Raw genomic sequence first — 19,037 nt, forward strand, 5'->3', positions numbered from 1 at the left:
TTTTGCGAGCAGAACATCGTGATTGGTAGAAAAAACGTCCCAAAAACGTATAAAAGTTCCAAGTGGTAAAAAACCATTCATTCATTTTCTAAACTGAGGTGTCACCAAAGCTGTGTTGTATTCATTAGATATTTTGTAGCACATTTTCAAATAAGCATTATGATGCATTACAAGCGCAAAACATTTTTCAACAAAAATGACAATAAACTGTTGTCATTTGCATGAAAATTAATCGTTACCCAAAACTCCATAATCATCACAGCCCTACTGCTTACACCTACCTGAAGGTCGTATCAGATGGAAACTTTGGTCAATAGGATACATGAAATTGTTGGAAGCATCAAGAATACCGCTGTGCTGGAGTTGGTCTAATGGAATTGAGCTGAGACTCAGATTTTTCACTTAAAATGTATGCCAAACAAAAACCATTGATTTCAAAGTTTAACAAACCATACAACTCTATGCACAAGGACTACTTTTAACAATTTACAGACAAAAAGATCACACCATGTCGAACGAACAAATGATCTGTCGGCATTTATAAAATTGTTCCGAAACTTTGTTTCCATCACAGCTGTCGTGATTTTTTTTTTTTTATACGTTATGACTTTACTTGCATAAAAACATGGTTACTGGCTATTATTTTAATGAGCACTACCCCAAAACAAGTCCACATTTGGTTGGTCCAGACCGGACCAAATCTGAACCAATCATAGTTAGACGTCTATGTTTCAGCACAGTAGAGCTCAGTAGAGTACAGCATTGTAGAGTAGAGTTCAGTAAAGTACATTATAGCGTACTCTACTTTTCTTTACTGTGCTGTACTATGCTGTCCAAGCTTGTTAACCCGACTGCGGTTTGTGACTACTACGATTTCCCGTTGTAGCCAACGCAATTTCAGAAATTCCGTTACCAAATAGGTAACGGAATTTAGTTTTAATCACTTAATAATTCATAAACAAAATTGATATCAGTAAAAACACTAACTAATTGATAGGTCTACCTTTACTTGTGAATTATGTTAAGTTTCATTATCCTCCCTCCTCATGAGGGAGAGAAATTAGAAAATATCTTAAAGATGTGGGTTTTTGGAAATTTCAAGGCACAAGGCAATGTTTCTTAAACTTACAGAAGGCAGAAACATTTCTCCAAAACGAAATATACAGTAAATGTTGATATTAGTTAGCAGGGGTCTTTACGTCAACATTATGTTTTGATGTATTTCTAATACCTTTTAAGACTTTTTCAGGTAGATGTTTTCTAAGACACCTTTTCCATCGGTTTGACCAGAAATCAAAGCCTTTGCTTATTCCAAATTTTTTTGGATGGAAAATGGTTGAAAAATGTATATATGCCTTAATTTCAACAACAACAAAAATAGACTTGTAGCTTTCATTTGACACCCAATTTGATATGCTCCTATGAACTGTTGGTGCTCATGGGTCCTTTTAAATGGAAATGTCCATATGCGCCTTACATCTACCTAACGAATACAGGTTGCCAGATCTGCCCGACTGGTCTATGGATATTAATACATTTAGTCCCATAGATACACATCATAAGAACATTTGTAAGTCTGAGTCATCTAACGGTGACTCTGTTTTGACTGTCATATGCCTTAGGCTGAGAGTCAGTGTGTGTGTGATTGTGTGAGAGTGACTGAAGGGGTGGATATGAGTATGGTTGTCTGCGTGTGTACCTGAGTGTGTATACGGAAAAGTCAGACACACAGTAAGTCAGTCAGTCAGTGAGCAATAAATATCCATACGTAAAAATGTATGCACACATGACTGTAAGTCGCTTTGGATAAAAGCATCTGCTAAATGGCATATTATTATTATTATTATTATATTATTAAAGCCCATCAATTACTTCTGTCATTTAGACAGGCTAAATCCTTGACAGTGTCATTCTGGCAAAAAAGGGCCAATTTGTCAGATATCCTGCTGTTCACGCAACACACCATCACAGCTTATTGTGAAATAGATAAATTACTTATTCAAAATTCGTGACAGGCACGCGAAAAAGTCCATGTTATCGTGTACAGTACACAATTTTCTTCATAGCGCATTCATGTACATTACACAATTTTCTTACAAATTCCAATTAGTTGTTGCTAACATTAGCAATTTTGGCAATAGGCCTAGAGATGATAAATATATTCAGCTGAAATGTCTGGTTCATTCATTTCTAAACATTGTATTCTGTTTCTAAAGGATGCTGCTGGAGACTTGAATGCATTGAAGCCTGCTTACTTACCTGCACCCCACGCCGGAATGTCATTCAGAAAAATGGTAGAGTTCAATGGGATCTCGCACTCAAACCATAAAAAGCTGAATGTCAGAGATAAACGGAACATGCACGTGAGATTATTATGACTTATTATCTGTGATCGCACTCTGAGCCACAGAAGTGGCCGGCAGGAGGTAGCCTCGAGGTTTGAACGGTCGCTGGTTCAAATAACGTAACCGACAAGGTAAAAAAAAAATCATAATCTGTCACTGTGCCCTTGAGCAAGGCACTTAACCCTAATTGCTACAGGGGCACTGTACAATGGTGACCCCACTCCCTGCGGGTGTCTCAGGGGAAGTTGGGATATACAAGAAATATCTCCATTACACACTTGTGTGTAACAGGACAAATATAAGCACCCTCAAAATTATTATTAGGTTATACCTCCACACTCTCTCTGAGGTACACAGAGACACGAGCACAGTGACCCAGCACAGCAGGGTAATCTCAGTCACATGCTAACTACGGTGGGCAAACACACCACAATCCACGTCTGAAACCCACTTCACACTCACCATAGTAATATTAATTAAATAACAGTAGGCTAGGCTTAATAGCCTAATCCAGGGATCATGAACTAGATTCAACCGCGGGCTGATTGTTTCTTGAGCGGATGGTCAGAGGGCCGGAACATAATTACAAATAATTTGTGGACTGCAAATTGACAGCAAGATATAATATCTGACTAAAACAATATTTTCAACCCTTGCTCACATTTGTATATGATCACAAATCTCTATTATACGTGAGAATACTTTGGAACAGATTTCCAAAATTAAAATCATGATTTGCTAGTTTTTATACAATTTTCTATGTCCCCCCCCCAAAAAAAAAACTTTATTTATTTATTGCTATGACATGCACTGTCAACTGTGGGACCTTTTATAGACAGGTGTGGGCCTTTCCAAATCATGTCCAATCAATTGAATTTACCACAGGTGGACTCCAATCAAGTTGTAGAAAAATCCCCAGGATAATCAATGGAAACAGGATGCACCTGAGCTCAATTTCGAGTCTCATAGCAAAGGGTCTGAGTACTTATGTAATTAAGGTATTTTCTGGTTTTTATTTTCTATACATTTGTAAAAACCTGTTTTCGCTTTGTCATTATGGGGTATTGTGTGTAGATTGATGAGGACAAAATGTATTTAATCCATTTTAGAATAAGGCTGTAACCTAACAAAATGTGGAAAAAGGCAAGGGGTCTGAATACTTTCCGAATGCACTGTAGATAACGCATAAAAACACGACTTGGTACATGATCGCTCACATTCACGCTTCTCTGTATCGGCCCCAGATAAGAAAAACGACCCACGTGTGAATTATGAAAGTAATGAAGGCTACATAATCATATAGCCCAATTTGTGCAGCCTAGCCTACAAACCAAAGGTTCTGCTGCAGCCTGTCATTGTGTAGAAAGCGCCAGAGATTATAGGCTACGAACGTTACTGGTGAGGACCAAAAAAAATCTTCCTTCCTCATGTGGGCTCACAGACGTATGCACACATACATACAAACCTGTTCCTCCAAGCTCTGTTTCCAGGACAACCATACAGGGAGTAATAAAGCTTGTCCTTAAGATCAGATGCGATCCCTATATGGTGACTGATGGATAGATTAATAGTCCTACCTGCTTATAGTCAAGTACCTTAACTCCTCCATGGAGTTGAGCGCAGACTAGCATTTTTTAAAATGACTCCTTCGAGTAACTATGTGTCGATACAGCAAAAACCCTCCCCTAACACGGATGACGCCGGGCCAATTGTGCACCGCCCTATGGGACTCCAGATCACGGCCGGTTGTGATACAGCCTGGGATTGAACCCAGGTCTGGAGTGACGCCTTAGACCGCTGCGCCACTCGGGAGGCCCATTACTTCATATTATAAGCTCAACAATGCGCATATAGCTGTAGGCTACACGCAAATGTTCCAAAATGCAATTAGCGGGAAAACACCGTTCTCAAAAGCGCACCGCACACGCGAGCGGTTTCATGTGACAGATTAAAATATCTCTTAGAAATTAAGAAAGAGGGAGATCTAAAGATGCATCAACTAGCATGGGATATTTTACTAATATGAATAGGATTATGCTGCTGGACAATAAAATAAAGTTCATTTGAAAACCAATTAGAACATGAGACAATATGCCATTGAAACCAGCAATTAAGTGTTTATAAAATAATTCCCTCAACATTTCTATGATCGTATTTCGGCTAGGCTAGGCTACTTTGAAACAAGGTAAGTCATGCTTCATAAAATGACAAAATGTCTAGGTTTTAAACAATTAAGTTTATGGTTAAAAAGTTTCAAAATGCTCACCACCTCCGCTCAGATTCAAGGTGGGTGCGGTGCGCAACAGGCACTGTCCTTCACTCTCTGGTCTTGTGACCATTTGATCTGAACGAACTGTGCATCGAGTGGGCCTATGTTGACAAAATCAAGCCTTTAGATGTTAATGTTAACTATCCTTTATTACATGTGTCAAACATGACTGCCGTTAAGCCTATAGTTATGTAATTAAAAGTCTCTCAGCATCGATTTGGACATGAAGCTGTAGCCAATATGCATTTCACATACACTTTGACATGTAGGCTTTTCTTGTTTATGTACATGAACAACAGATTTGAATATTATCCAATTATGATCTGAGTAATTGTTTGATATTGTGATTTGTGTGTGACTTTCTTTATTTGTCCATTCGGACAACTTAAATCTATATTCTTATCATCCCGGACAAGAGGACAAGCGTTAATGTCAAGCCCTGAAATCCATACTTTTTAATAAAGCGTTAAATCAAATACAACCACCGACTGATTCTAGATTCAAGCTCTAATAGGTTGGAGGACGTCCTCGGAAGTCGTCATAATTACTGTGTGTAAGTCTATGGAAGGGGGTGAGAGAACCATGAGCCTCCTAGGTTTTGTATTGAAGTCAATTTACCTTGAGGACGGAAAATAGCTGTCCTCCGGTTACACCATGGTGCTACCCTAGAGTAGGGGTTCCCAAACTTTCACTCAGGCCCCCCTTCCAGCATTGGGGAACAAACTGCGCATGCCACGTCTATTTCTATGGGCACAAGCACTGTTCATGACAAACTGTTCATACCACTTTTGTTGGCGGAGAGAACATTTTGCAGGTTTAAAGCTTATTTCCTGCAAATCTATACATTTTGCCATGGGATCAGTGGCGATGCGTCATTCAGGGCATGTGGGGCAGAGCCCCTAACTGTTTTGAGCCCCACCTGTTTTGCATGTTATTCTGGCATTAATGTGTGTCACATATCAGTTTGCAAACAATGTCCAAAAAAAGATCTAGTTAATAAAGCTGCATACAAACATGGTCTCTTTTCTGCTTTCTTGAGTAAGGCAGTTCAAATTGTAGGTGTTTCAGCCTAGCTCAGTGCTTTCTTTGGTGGTGGGGCAGCCAGCTGTAAATACTGAGCGTAGGGGTTGGTAATGTTCTCTAGTTGCTCCGTAATTGGCTCAGTGTTCTGTCACTCATGGGGACACTATGTCACCGCAAAATCTATGGGTAGAGCTCGAAAATTCAAGCCCCTTGGGTGCTGCCATAGACTTACATTAAAAGTGCCCATCCAAGAAGGCTCAAGGTCATTGGCCACAGATGAAATGACGTCAAATTATATCTACCGTAGCTTTGATTGGACTGATCATGTCAACATCATACTTTCAAAATCTTAGCTAGCAAGCTAGACAAGCAGTCATCATCATGTATCAACTCTGCAATGTACTGGCAAATCCTTTTCAATCCTTGTCATATGAAGAGAAATTATAGATAAAACGTATCGGTGCTCATCTGCCATTGGTCATAAACATTACACAACAAGTTGGAAATTGCAAATTCAACAATGAGTGCTAAGGCACCACTGCAGCCCCAGGTTCAATCCCAGGCTGTGACACAGCCGGCTGTGACCGGGAGACCCATGAGGTGGCGCACAATTGGCCCATCGTCGTCCGGGTTAGGGGAGGGTTTGGCCGGCCTGGATGTCCTTGTCTTATCGTGCTCTAGTGACTCCTTGTTGCAGGCCGGGCACACGCAAGCTGACTTCGGTCGTCAGTTTGACAGTGTTTCCTCCAACACATTGGTGCGGCTGGCTTCCGGGTTAAGCGAGCAGTGTGTCAAGAAGCAGTGCGGCTTGGCTCTCGACCTTCGCCGAGTCCGTAAGGGGAGTTGCAGTGATGAGACAAGATCTTAACTACCAATTGGATATCACGAAAAAGGGGGTAACACCATGGGCCAGAAAAGTTTGAATACATTGGCCATGCTGTCAATCCAGCATGACTTCTGCCGCGTTCAAAACAACTGGAAACTCAGAACTGGGAAATCTCAGACTTCAGTAAGTTCAAGACAACTGGGAACTCTGATAAAACTAGCTCTGACTGGGAAAATATGGAAAATGATTTTGAACGGTCATCCGTTGGGATTTCGGGCCTCTTTCTAGAGCTAACAAGAAGGACCGCCGCGCCACCTTCTTGTTCAAGTGAGCACAGCACAACAAGGTGAGTCCAAAAATGTATTGTATGATGCTGCATAAATTATGTAATATGCCAGGGAGATCCTGTAGCTAAGAAAGTAATACTTAGTGTATGTTGTGTAGTAAGCTGTTAGTAGCCCATGTGCCTCACCCTTATAATGTGGTCCCTTTCCCCCTCATAATTTAGCCTACTGTTCTGACTTGGTGGTGCAAATGTAGCCTATGTAATCATTGAATATTGTAAGAGCTTTCATTGTCTGCTTATATACCCCCTATCTTTATCCTACGGTTCTGACTTGGTGTACAGGGAGAATACTAAGAACGGCCCATGTTCTGAATTATGTCGCTGTACATTTCAAAAGAGCTGAACAAATAGTTATATTGACTACGTCCGTCCTAGCTCGCTCATTGTCTTAATCGAAATTACGTATTGCCTCTTATGCGCTCATCGTCCCCTTATGCCATAGTTTGTACATCTCAATTTTCAGTAGAAACCACATTTGTTTAAGCAAGTCAGCCATATCAGCTATGTTTTTTTAAACTGCAGTAAATTAAGCTGAATTAACTGTTTCGCTGCCAGACAAGGCTCCACTGATAGCCGGGTGTAGCAGTGGTAAGGATTCACTACATGGTGCTGAAAAGAAAGCTCTGCTGTTGGGAACGCTTTATGTAGGCCCTAACAGTTTGTGGGCACCGTTTGTCACCGTTATATAGTGCAATTAATGTATTGTTTAGTGTTGTGGCTTTGCTTGCATGCATCCCCCCCCCAAAAAAATCTGTTTGCCCCATCAAGATTTACATGCTAAAATCGCCACTGCACTTTTTTGTGCCATTTTAAAGCTAATTTCCTGCTATTCTACACATTTTGCCATGTCTTGTGTGTGTTCATGTTATCTTTGAGTGACACAAACATTACAACAAAATCAATGGGCTAAAAAAACCTAGCTACAAAACGTTAGCTGACATGGGCTAGTTGATCTGGACAAGTTATAAATAGCTCTCTAAGATCTGCAATGACAAGAGTAAAACTGCTGATGCACTACCCAATTTCGAAATTGCACCTTGTACATTCAACTATTACAACTGTCAGGAGTAAACTGAAAGCCGGACTGAGTTCCTTAAAAAGATCCCCTTCCCAGTTTGGGAACCACTGAGCATCGCGGCAGGTAGCCTAGCGGTTAAGAGCGCTGATTCGAATCCCAGAGCTGGCAAGGTGGAAAAATTCTGCCCTTGTGCAAGGCAGTTAACCCCCAACAACAACTCCTCCCCGGACGTCGATTAAGGCAGCTCAACTGCACTTCTCTGATTCAGCGGTCTTGGGTTAAATGCGGAAGACACATTTCAGATGAATGCATTCAGTTGTGCAACTGACTAGGTATCCCCTTTCCCCATAGAAGGTGCTGTTGAGGCTACTGTAGACCTTCATTGTAAAACAGTGTGTTTTAATCAGTTGAGCCTCCACTGCTACACACACTTGTTATAAAATGAAGGAAAGGCAGAGTGGCGATAGGTATTTTATTAGGATCCCCATTAGCTGTTGCGAAAGCAGCAACTTCTCTTCCTGGGGTCCACACAAAACATAATACAGAACATTAATAGACAACAGCTCAAGGACAGAACTATATCAATTTAAAAAATGGCACACGTAGCCAACATATCAATACAGACACACAAACTATCTAGGTCAAAGAGTCTAGGCCAATAAATAGAAAGCAAGGCGTCCTACTATTCCACTGCGCATCTCTTATCATTAAATGATGAGGCCGTCTGATTAGGCGCATGCATCGCTATAGACATGATCCTTCGGCGTTTGCTATTGGTCCATCCTCGGATGGTCTCCCTTTGCCTGTCTACTACGCCAGGGTTTCCCAAACTCGGTCCTGGGGCCCCAACTGGGTGCACATTTTGTTTTTTGTCCTACCACTACACAGCTGATACAAATAATCAAAGCTTGATAAGTTGGTTATTTCAATCAGCTGCGTAGTGATAGGGCAAAAAACAAAAACGTGCACCCAGGGGGGGTTTCGGAAACCCTGTACTACACTAGCTTTTTATTTATTTTATTTTAGCAGACGCTCTTATCCAGAGCGACTTACAGTTAGTGAGTGCATACATTTTCATACTGATGTAAAGACTCACCTGCCCTGGGGAAGGAGAACCGGCAGGACCCGTTTCTTTTCAGGCGTTTCTTTTCAGGGTTAGAGTCCCCGTGTCGGTGAGGTTAGGGTTGATAGGCTACAGCCAAAGCTAAACCCGAACAAGAACCTTCAAATGAAACCGAAAGGAGCGCTAGATGTGTGTAGGTCCAGCTCTTAGTAGAAAATTCCTACTCTTGTAGTGTACCACGCCAGTGGACGTCAGACAGCAATGTCTATAGCTACAGAAGGATTTTGTCTTACATATGTACAGATAGACACGCACACGGGCTTGACTGGAGACACAATAGCGCATGCTCAGCTAGGCCCTTGATGTCTTTCCTCTGTCCCCTCCTTCAGAACCGTGCTTCAACCAATCGGAGGCGTCCGTACCTGTGATGCAATCCGGACTGTCATTCGGTGATTTTATAAACCTAGCCTACTCATCCTCCTCCTTCTTCCCTCCCGTTCTCTCCTCTTCCTTCTATCTCGCTTTCGCAGTACTCTCCGTTTCGCTAAGTTTATCTCTGCTGTCATTGTTATGAAAAAAAATGGCGTCTTCCACTTTCTCCTTGGTCTGTGTATATTTGTGACGTTCTATAGTGCCATCTAGTGGTCTTCTAGGCGAATCGCAGCAACATTACTTAATTTACCTATTGCTATGGACGTCCCAAGGATCCCTGATAGCAAGGACCATTCTTCAGGAAGCATGCGCCACAAACATAGGCATGCTGCCCAAAAATGCAGTGATGGGGAGTAGTTAACTACATGTAGTTCAACTAGTAGGCCTATTTGAATTACATTTTGCTGTAGCTTGGTGGTAGTTTAACTAAATTCAAATCTTGGTAGTGTTTTCACTAGTTAATTACTTTTTTGTCATGTAGTGGTGTAGCTAACTACTGGAACTACACACTACTTTTTTTGCAAAAATAAAATAAAATATGGGTAAAGTTGGCAATAATTTCCTTTCTTTTTCGGCATGAGACCTGCCCAATTCTCAATTGAAACATCGTTTTTGTGTTTAATAGGATAAATTACACATTATGTTAACATTTTTTATTTTATTTTTTTATTTAACCTTTATTTAACCAGGTAAGCCAGTTGAGAACAAGTTCTCATTTACAACTGCGACCTGGCCAAGATAAAGCAAAGCAGTGCGATAAAAACAACAACACAGAGTTACATATGGGGTAAAACAAAACATAAAGTCAAAAATACAACAGAAAATAGAAAACATTGACTCCAGAGTGATCTGTTTTGCAATTTGTAGCCTATACATTTCAGATTTACATTTAATACGAATTGTAATTCGTAACATATCATATGAAATGGATGATGGAATTCCACAAATTAATACATACCATACCATAGGAAACGTCACATATCATAGTAATTGGAGTGTCCCGGATTTATGTTTACTATGTTAGGTCTAATATTTGTGCAATCCTCTTACTGTTGCAGTGTGGACTGGGGAAATAACCACAGTTTCCTAATAGTTCAATTTTTCTATACTGCATGACTTTATGTGTGTGTGTGTGCGTGAGAGAGAGAGCGAGAGAGAGCTCTAGGCCAGGCCATGCTGTCTGTGTATGCTTTAGTTCTCTGTAGCTCAGCTGGTAGAGCACGGCGCTTGTAACGCCAAGGTAGTGGGTTCGATCCCCGGGACCACCCATACACAAAAATGTATGCACGCATGACTGTAAGTCGCTTTGGATAAAAGCGTCTGCTAAATGGCATATTATTTATATTATTATGGTCTCTAGTCTGTTTCATTCATTCATGCCACACCGCACGCATACGCACACACACACACACACACACACACACACACACAAACATAACTAATCTGCTCCAAGCTAGGTCACATGAGCTATGTTGTTATGACAGAGACAGAGAAAATCTCTGTTCCAACACTTTACTTCTGAGACAACATGTGATTTGCTAGAACAGGATCACTGGGGACAGTATAGGGCCTAGGGATAGGGGCTATGGTTAGTGCTTAAGTGTAGGGGTATGGGGGTATGATGGATGGGGTATGGGTGTATGAGGTGGGGCTGGGTATGGGGTTGTGTTTTCTGCAGTCTGAGCTGTCAATATGTTACAGGTATAAAGGGTGGTATTACCATATCAGGATTATGGTATAGTTATGGTATAGTTTTGCTGTCCCAGAATTGTCCCTGGTTTCAATGAGAAGATGTAATGATACTTTATGCCACAGGAACACTGTTCCCTTATTCACTACTGTATATATATGTAGTACAACAACAACAACAACAACAACAACAAACACATACCTTATCAGGGTTTAGGATCACTAGTGGCCCGTGCTCATACCTCAGATGATGACATCATAGATGTCCCAAATGGCACCCTATTCCCTTTATAGTGCACTACATTTGACCAGGGCCATGGCACTCTATTCCCTTTATAGTGCACTACATTTGACCAGAGCTATGGCACCCTATTCCCTTTATAGTGCACTACATTTGACCAGGGCCATGGCACTCTTTTCCCTTTATAGTGCACTACATTTGACCAGGGCCATGGCACTCTTTTCCCTTTATAGTGCACTACTTTTGAAAGGGAATAGGGTGCCATTTGGGACATTAACAAAACAAAAACTCTGATGAGGGATTAAGAAGAGGGATCAAGCCATAGTAGTATACTCTGTATTCCTCTGAGGATGGCTTTAGTTTACAACACATATACATCTTAGTATATCTGTCTTATTATTATTACACATATTATAAGGTGGCACTGACATACTGTACATCTAAAGCTTATTCTGACTCGCTGGTCCATTGGTGACAGAGCAGAACCAGTGACCCTCCCTGTGTCACTTAGAACTATGACCAGACGCAACCAGTAGGGGTAGAACCCACCGACCGTAGGGGTACCTCTACACTCTAGAACTGACTTGGAATTAAACAAAATACCTGTAGGATCAAATGATCCAATAATACTTATACTAAACATGTAAGGCTACGATTCTATCAATTAGTGTTCTGTAAGTGGTAAGAAAACAACCACACAGATTTTGTCTGGCCTTAACTTTAACACCTGTTACCCATAGTGGAGTACAGGTGAGAGCTTGACACCTGGCTTTAGGATGCTATTATTATATATTACTGTCTATACATATCTACATACACACTGAGTCTTCCTTTAGTGGTCTACAGTGGCACTCTACATTTACAATCAATGCATTCTCTTCTGGTGCATATTGTACAATATGAACGATTCTTAGTGCTAGCAAATCACACATCACATCTGACAAACATGCTTCAGTTCTTTTCTTTTTAGTGTCTCTGTGGTGTTTGGTGCCAGTGTCCCTGCTCGGGATCAGTCCAGCTTTCTGTACGCTATATCAACTGTCTCAAACACTCTTCAGAGAAGTGTGTCAGTGTGTCCACAGATATCCTTTCCTGGCGAGCCTCTGCTGGGTGGGGAGGGTGTGTGTGCGTGTGTGTGTTTGTACAGCATGTGTGAGTGTGGAGAGATTGTGGGTGTGTGTGTGTGTATAGTATGTTTGAGTGCAGACAGATAGTGTGTGTGTGTGTACAGAATGTGTAAGTGCAGAGACATTGTGTGCTATAGCTACGGCATCCTCATCTGGAGGTCAGCAACATTGTGATGAGTTTCTCTCCTCTATTTCCACTCTTACACTCTTTCTCCATCATTTGATTGGTAATTTGTCCTTTGGGTCCAATGAGGAGGCAGAGTACTAGAAGCTCATAGGATCAGCAGTGTTGAGCAGTTTGGTCCTTCTTTCTCTTTTCTTTGGGAGGCTGAGAAGCTTTAAAGTAGCAGAGGTTCCAGTAGTTCAGTTCAGGTCTCGTCTCGTCTCGTCTCGTCTCGTCTCTTCTCTTCTCTTCTCTTCTCTTCTCTTCTCTTCTCTTCTCTTCTCTTCTCTTCTCTTTAGGGTGTGTGTGTGTGTGTGTAAGTGGGTGTCTTGGGATTGGACAGGGGTTGTGTCTAGACAGAAGTACAGGATCGGACGTTGGTGGAATGGCGTAGAACGTTCTGCTGGGCTCTAGAGCACGTTCTCAAAAAGCTGCATGGAGTTCATTATGTTCTCATCCTGGAAAATAAACATACAGAAAAGAACATTGCGCGAAAGTCATGAGGCTGTTTCTTTTTCTCACTTGGATTATTAGTCTATAAACTAAAACTGTTATGTGGGCAGCTTGTCTCTCCCTTTTCTGTTTCCCTTCCTCCTTGTTTTGTCCCCTCTGTCTGTTGTATCTGTATGTGTGTTTGTCCCCTTTATGTGGGTGTGTCTGGAGTGGATCAGGGGGCGTGCTCAGGATCTGCCTCTCCTGTGCAGCTGCGGGTTGTTTCCAGTGATTCCTGCCTACGCAGCTGCATCCTATTCTCTCATCAACCTGCACTACTAATTCCGGGGCATGGCTCTCCACCGGCGCCAGATCGTTGTTCTTACCAGAGCGGTAACTTGGCTCACCAGTAAAGTTATTTTGTCTTTGTCTTCAGCCTGGCTCTCCACTCTCCTTAACCTGTCGTTTGTTTTGTCTTCAGTTCAGACATACCTCCCAACCTGCCTGCCTTCCTGCCTGCCGGTCTGCCTGCCTGCCTGCCTGCCTGCCTGCCTTAGCCTCTCCTTCCTCCGGAGCCGACTAGCCCACTCTGTTCCTTTACTTCAGTTGTTTTTGGACTAAGACAATTTGAACTTTTATTAAAGTATTTTTGTTTCTTCCACTCCCTTTGTCGTGTTTGTTTCTCTGAGTGCTGGGTTGAACCATAGCCTAACAGAACGATCTGGCCCTGGACCCAACAGAGAAACAGCACGGGGCAAACGAAGACAGCTTCCAACAAGCTATCCAGGCTCAAGGAACGTTGCTAGGACAGCATGACCAATTGATTCGGACTCTTTTGGAAGATAATCATCAACTGCTGAACCAGGTGACTCAGTTAACTACACAAGTCTCTAAATTGTCTGTTATCAGCTCTCCATCTCTCTCTGTCCCTCAGTTTGATGCACCCCAAGTTGTTTCCTCTGACATTATGCAGGCTTCGTTCCATCGGGAACCCCCTGTCACGTCGCCTGAACCGTTCAATGGAGAATTGGACAAGTGCCGGGGATTTTTGCTTCAGTGTGACTTGATTTTTCGGCAGAGACCACTGTCGTTTTCTACTGATTCTTCTAAGGTACATTATGTTCTGGGGCTGTTAAGAGGGAGAGCTCTGGTTTGGGCTGAGTCTGTATGCTCAAATCAAACTTTGACTGGATTGACTTTCGCTGATTTTTCTGCTAAATTGAAGACTGTTTTTGACCATCCTGACCATGTGGGTAATTCCTCCAAGATACTTTTTAATTTGAGGCAGGGTTCTAACAGTGTGGCTGAGTACTCTATTGAGTTCTGGACTTTGGCAGCAGACTCCAAGTGGAACAATGTGGCACTTCAAGGAGCATTTCTAAACGGTTTGAATGAAGCTATTAAGGATGAACTGGCTGCTCGTGACGAGCCACATGATTTACATTCTCTCGTTTCCCTGTCCATTAAGCTAGACAACCGGTTGCGGGAGAGGCGTCGGGAGAGAGGCGGTCGGCCGCATCTAGGAGGACGAGTTCCCCAGCCTTCAACCACTCGAGTCTCGCCTCCCCGGAGCCGGCAGCTTCTTGTTCCTGATTCCATCCCGAGCACAGAGGAGGAACCTATGCAAGAGGGTCGAGCTCGACTACCTCCAGCAGAGCGGCAACGGCGCCTCCAGGCGGGTGAGTGCCTGTACTGTGGAGACGCCACACACATTCTGGCTACATGCCCTAAGCGGCCAAAAGACAAGGCTCGCTCGTAACGGTGGGTCTACTTGCGAGCCCAGAGTTAGATCCTGAACCCATCATTCCCCGATTACAAGTACCTGTAACCTTACGTTTCCAGAGTCATTCCCTGCCACTCTCAGCTCTCATAGACTCAGGTGCAGAAGACAACTTTATTAGCCACCAGTTCGTTACACAAGCTCGTATCCCCATGGAGCCACTACCTACCCCCATTCGGGTCACAGCCCTTGATGGGCGCCTCCTCGGAGATAACTCATCAAACCACCCCCCGTTTCCCTAGTGATTTCTGGCAATCATTGTGAAAGCATTCAGCTAAGAGTTATGTCTGGCTCAGCTACCTCCCTTATCCTTGGCTTCCCCTGGTTGGCTCTTCACAACCCACAAATTGATTGGACACGTCACACCATTCTCAGTTGGAGCACTAACTGCCATTCAGAGTGCCTTAGGTCAGCGGTTCCCCCCACTAAGTGTAACCCAACTCATCCCTCAGCTCCTCTTGATCTGTCATCTGTCCCCAAAGAATACCATGACTTAGCGGAGGTTTTCAGTAAGGACAAGGCTCTGTCTCTACCACCACATAGGCCTTATGATTGCCCTATTGAACTGCTTCCTGGTGCTCCCTTGCCCTCTAGTCGCTTATACAATCTGTCCCGACCGGAAAGAGAGGCAATGGAGCAGTACATTGGTGATTCTCTGGTCTCGGGCATAATCCGTCCCTCGTCGTCTCCTTTGGGTGCAGGTTTCTTTTTCGTGGAAAAGAAGGACAAGTCGTTACGCCCCTGTATCGATTTCAGGGGTTTAAACAACATAACTGTTAAAAACAAGTATCCCCTTCCACTCATCAACTCTGCTTTTGAACCTCTGCATGGCGCCACAGTTTTCTCCAAGCTCGACCTCAGGAACGCTTATCACCTTGTCCGGATCCGAAAGGGAGATGAGTGGAAAACCGCTTTCAACACTCCACTGGGACATTTTGAGTATTTGGTCATGCCCTTTGGGCTCTCAAACGCCCCTGCTGTTTTCCAAGCCATGGTGAACGATGTTCTTAGGGATTTTTTGAACCGTTTTGTCTTTGTATACCTGGATGATATTCTTGTTTTTCCAAGTCACCCGAGGAGCATGAGTCACACGTCCGTCAAGTCCTTCAACGGCTCTTGGAGAACAAGCTGTACGTCAAAGCAGAGAAGTGTGAGTTCCACAAACAGTCTACATCGTTCCTTGGTTTCATCATTGAGAGCGGGCAGGTGAAGGCGGACCCCGAGAAGATCCGGGCAGTGACGGAATGGCCCATACCCACCACCCGTAAGCAACTTCAACGATTTTTGGGCTTTGCTAACTTCTACCGTAGGTTCATTAAGGGTTTTAGTAAAGTGGTGGCACCCCTTACTAGACTCACATCCCCTAAAGTCCCTTTTCTGTGGTCCCCTGAGGCGGAGCAGGCGGTAGGGGTTTTGAAGGAACTGTTTTCCACCTCCCCTGTGTTGATACACCCCAATACCTCTCTACAGTTTGTTGTGGAGGTGGACGCGTCGGACTCAGGTGTGGGAGCAGTTCTCTCCCAGCGCTCCCCCACTGACCAAAAGCTTCACCCCTGTGCTTTTTTCTCCAAGAAATTGTCACCCACAGAACGGAATTACGACGTTGGAAACCGAGAACTGCTGGCGGTCAAGCTAGCATTGGAAGAATGGCGGCACTGGCTGGATGGAGCTGAACTGCCGTTTGTGGTCTGGACAGACCACAAAAACTTGGCTTACATCCAAGCCACTAAGAGACTCAACTCACGCCAAGCCAGATGGGCCCTGTTTTTTAGTAGGTTTAACTTTATTCTTACATACAGACCGGGGTCAAGAAATGTTAAACCAGATGCTTTGTCCCGCCAGTTTGCTGACCCTTCGGAGACCAGCGAGCCTGAGGCAGTCCTACCTTCCTCATGCGTCGTGGCGGCAGTACAGTGGGAGATCGAGTCTCTTGTGAAGACTGCACTTGCCACGGACCCGGGACCGGGTGATGGACCTCCCAACCTACTCTTTGTTCCCGAGACGGTCCGGTCTCAGGTGTTGCAGTGGATTCACACCTCCCGTTTTGCTGGTCACCCTGGGATGAGACGCACGTTGACGCTGCTTAGGAGACATTTTTGGTGGCCTTCAATGGAAACTGACGTTCGGGCTTTTGTGGCAGCCTGTTCAACCTGTGCTCGGGGCAAAGCCTCCCATCAGTCCTCTTCGGGGCTGCTGCTACCCCTCCCAGTTCCCAGCCGTCCCTGGTCCCACATAGCCATGGATTTTGTCACCGGCCTACCCAAGTCTGAAGGTAATGATACTATACTTACCATTGTGGACAGATTCTCTAAATCTGTTCACTATATAGCATTACCAAAATTACCGTCTGCCAGTGAGACAGCGGACCTCCTAGTCCAACATGTATTCCGTCCCCATGGAATACCTGTGGACATCGTATCTGATAGAGGCCCACAGTTTACTTCCCGTGTTTGGAAGGTTTTCTGTTCTGCTTTGGGTGCTTCCGTTAGTCTATCCTCAGGGTTTCATCCCCAGACCAACGGTCAAACAGAAAGAGCCAATCAAGACCTCGAAGCAACCATTCGTTGTGTGGCTGCTCAACATCCATCATCCTGGGCCAAACATCTGCCTTGGATAGAGTACGCCCACAACTCCCTCACCACCTCTGCCACTGGTCTTTCACCCTTCGAAGTTACCATGGGTTATCAACCCCCTCTGTTTCCTGCTCAGGAGAAGGAATTGGCTGTTCCTTCGGTTCAGGAGAACCTCCGCCGCTGCCAGAGAGTGTGGCGCGACGCTCGGGAAGCGTTGCTTCGGACCACCGACAGGAACAAGATGACAGCGGATAGGAGCAGGACTCCCGCACCTGTGTTTCATCCTGGTCAAGAGGTTTGGCTGTCGTCTAAGAACGTACCTCTTCGTACCAAATCACGCAAGCTGTCTCCCTCGGTACCTGGGTCCGTTTGTGGTGGAGTCCATCATCAACCCCGCTGCGGTTCGTTTGAAGTTGCCTTCAGCCATGAAGATACACCCTACTTTCCACGTCTCCCAACTGAAACCTGTGTCCTCCAGCCTTTTGTGTCCGCCGGCTGATCCACCTCCACCTGTTCGCCTCATTGACGACCATCCGGCCTACACCGTCAGTAGGCTCCTGGACTCTCGGAGGCGGGGTAGGGGTCTCCAATACCTAGTCGATTGGGAAGGTTATGGACCAGAGGAGAGGTCTTGGGTCCCTAAGCGTTTTGTGTTGGATCCTCAGCTGATCACGGACTTCCATCACGGCAACCCTGACAGGCCTGGTGGGTCGCCAGGTGGCGACCATTGAGGGGGGTACTGTTATGTGGGCAGCTTGTCTCTCCCTTTTCTGTTTCCCTTCCTCCTTGTTTTGTCCCCTCTGTCTGTTGTATCTGTATGTGTGTTTGTCCCCTTTATGTGGGTGTGTCTGGAGTGGATCAGGGGGCGTGCTCAGGATCTGCCTCTCCTGTGCAGCTGCGGGTTGTTTCCAGTGATTCCTGCCTACGCAGCTGCATCCTATTCTCTCATCAACCTGCACTACTAATTCCGGGGCATGGCTCTCCACCGGCGCCAGATCGTTGTTCTTACCAGAGCGGTAACTTGGCTCACCAGTAAAGTTATTTTGTCTTTGTCTTCAGCCTGGCTCTCCACTCTCCTTAACCTGTCGTTTGTTTTGTCTTCAGTTCAGACATACCTCCCAACCTGCCTGCCGGTCTGCCTGCCTGCCTGCCTGCCTGCCTTAGCCTCTCCTTCCTCCGGAGCCGACTAGCCCACTCTGTTCCTTTACTTCAGTTGTTTTTGGACTAAGACAATTTGAACTTTTATTAAAGTATTTTTGTTTCTTCCACTCCCTTTGTCGTGTTTGTTTCTCTGAGTGCTGGGTTGAACCATAGCCTAACAAAAACCTCCAGCAAATCTCCCACTTACATCTACATAACACTTGGAGGTGTTATTCATAAGACATTCACAACACCTTTATGAAACCAGTAATAACACCTTCATGAGTATTGCAGTATGATTCATAACAACCTTCATAACACATTATTCAATATCATTCATAAGGAGTTTTCAAAATAAAAGTTCATTTTCATTACATAACTAAAAGTTATCAGTAACACTGAAATAGTTATTTATTTATCCATTGTACAACACAAATGTGTATGTTCACAGCCACAGTACCCAACCCCCTAAGTGTTATCCTAAGAATACATGTTTTGGGCGTATCTTGACAGAAAACACACTGTAGGCCTAACTTGACATTGGTTCCAGGCCTTTATTGTCCATGTTAC

General features: G+C 44.0%; 2 protein-coding genes across 4 annotated transcripts in view; both read right to left on the minus strand.

Annotated features, from left to right (window-relative positions):
- The window catches only part of LOC121572980 (solute carrier family 23 member 2), a 60,106-nt gene extending 50,677 nt beyond the window's left edge, over nucleotides 1-9,429 (minus strand). For 2 of the 3 annotated variants that reach the window (XM_041885038.2, XM_041885027.2), the window contains exon 1: nucleotides 8,924-9,428. The gene's annotated coding sequence lies outside the window, so the exon portion shown is untranslated. Of the gene's footprint in view, nucleotides 1-8,923 lie in introns of all 3 variants that reach the window. The other variant, XM_041885020.2, reaches the window with a different exon arrangement.
- A 2,021-nt stretch (nucleotides 9,430-11,450) lies between these two features.
- The window catches only part of LOC121572969 (calsenilin-like), a 72,463-nt gene continuing 64,876 nt past the window's right edge, over nucleotides 11,451-19,037 (minus strand). Inside the window, exon 9 of the mRNA XM_041885010.2 lies at nucleotides 11,451-13,000. Within this exon, the coding sequence (XP_041740944.1) occupies nucleotides 12,953-13,000 (48 nt within the window). The 3' untranslated portion in view covers nucleotides 11,451-12,952. The remainder of the gene's footprint in view (nucleotides 13,001-19,037) is intronic.

Source organism: Coregonus clupeaformis, chromosome 18, assembly GCF_020615455.1.
Source record: "Coregonus clupeaformis isolate EN_2021a chromosome 18, ASM2061545v1, whole genome shotgun sequence".
NCBI lineage: Eukaryota > Metazoa > Chordata > Actinopteri > Salmoniformes > Salmonidae > Coregonus > Coregonus clupeaformis.